The 907-nt window shown below is 44.9% G+C and overlaps 1 protein-coding gene across 1 annotated transcript in view; it reads right to left on the reverse strand.

Moving 5' to 3' along the window:
• Nucleotides 1-6: 6 nt before the first annotated feature.
• The window catches only part of yipf6 (Yip1 domain family, member 6), a 2,131-nt gene continuing 1,230 nt past the window's right edge, over nt 7-907 (reverse strand). Inside the window, exon 2 of the mRNA XM_005728581.2 lies at nt 7-891. Within this exon, the coding sequence (XP_005728638.1) occupies nt 544-891 (348 nt within the window). The 3' untranslated portion in view covers nt 7-543. The remainder of the gene's footprint in view (nt 892-907) is intronic.

The following is a 907-nucleotide window of genomic DNA, read 5'->3' on the forward strand; positions in this document are numbered from 1 at the left end:
AAAAAAACACACAAAAAGCTCAAACCAGTCTACCTATAATCATCCATGTCAACTCTCCACTGTCCGCTGAGACAAAACCCAACAAAATACAAAAATAAAATAAAAGAAGAAATTAGTCAAGCTGCATAATCAGATCAGCTAAATGTTGTTAAAAATTAATTCAGTGTGAAAATGTGTGCTGTCCATGTTCTTAAGACAGGAGATTTCGATCACACCCAGAGAGATCAAGAGAGAAAGAAAAATAACCATTGTAGCCCTGGTAGTCCAAACATCCATGAAGTATTTCCACATACACGTTTTTTCTTTTTACACAACATAAACACATCAGCGAGACAAACTGGAAAAATAAGAACATATTCATCAGCTTTTCCACTCTGCAGCCCAACATTCCCCACTACTCCAGAAAGAGTCCTAAATTTGGTGTCCTTCATGTCTAAATGCTGTTTCAGAATTGCTCACAGTCAGTTCAGTAGTTATTCATCTTTGTTCAAAGGCAGATTCTGTATCTGTCTACGGTTGTGGACGTTCCAAGAAAACCTTCGCCTACTGTTGCGGCGAGTATGTCAAGATCATCCACGCAATCACAAAGTAGAAGAGGAACACCGGGTACACCACCAGTGCCTTGCGGTTGGGAGGCTGGCTGTCGGCGAGGAAGGCTGTGGACGCGAAAGTCGACCACCCGAAGGACGCCGTGACCACCGCCAGCCGCACTGCGAATACGACCCTCCCGGAGCTGATGACCAGGACAATCCTACACACTACCATGGCCACTGTAAGAGGCATGATGCAATATCCCAACACGCACAGGCTCTGGAAGAAAGAGATGGTGCCACCCAGCAGCTTGGAGTTGAGGGTGATGATGATGGAGCCAAACCACACGATGACGAAGACCTGGGAAGAACAATAT

This window comes from Pundamilia nyererei, unplaced genomic scaffold (genome assembly GCF_000239375.1).
Source record: "Pundamilia nyererei isolate P.nyererei 1_Seehausen unplaced genomic scaffold, PunNye1.0 scaffold00029, whole genome shotgun sequence".
Classification (NCBI taxonomy): domain Eukaryota; kingdom Metazoa; phylum Chordata; class Actinopteri; order Cichliformes; family Cichlidae; genus Pundamilia; species Pundamilia nyererei.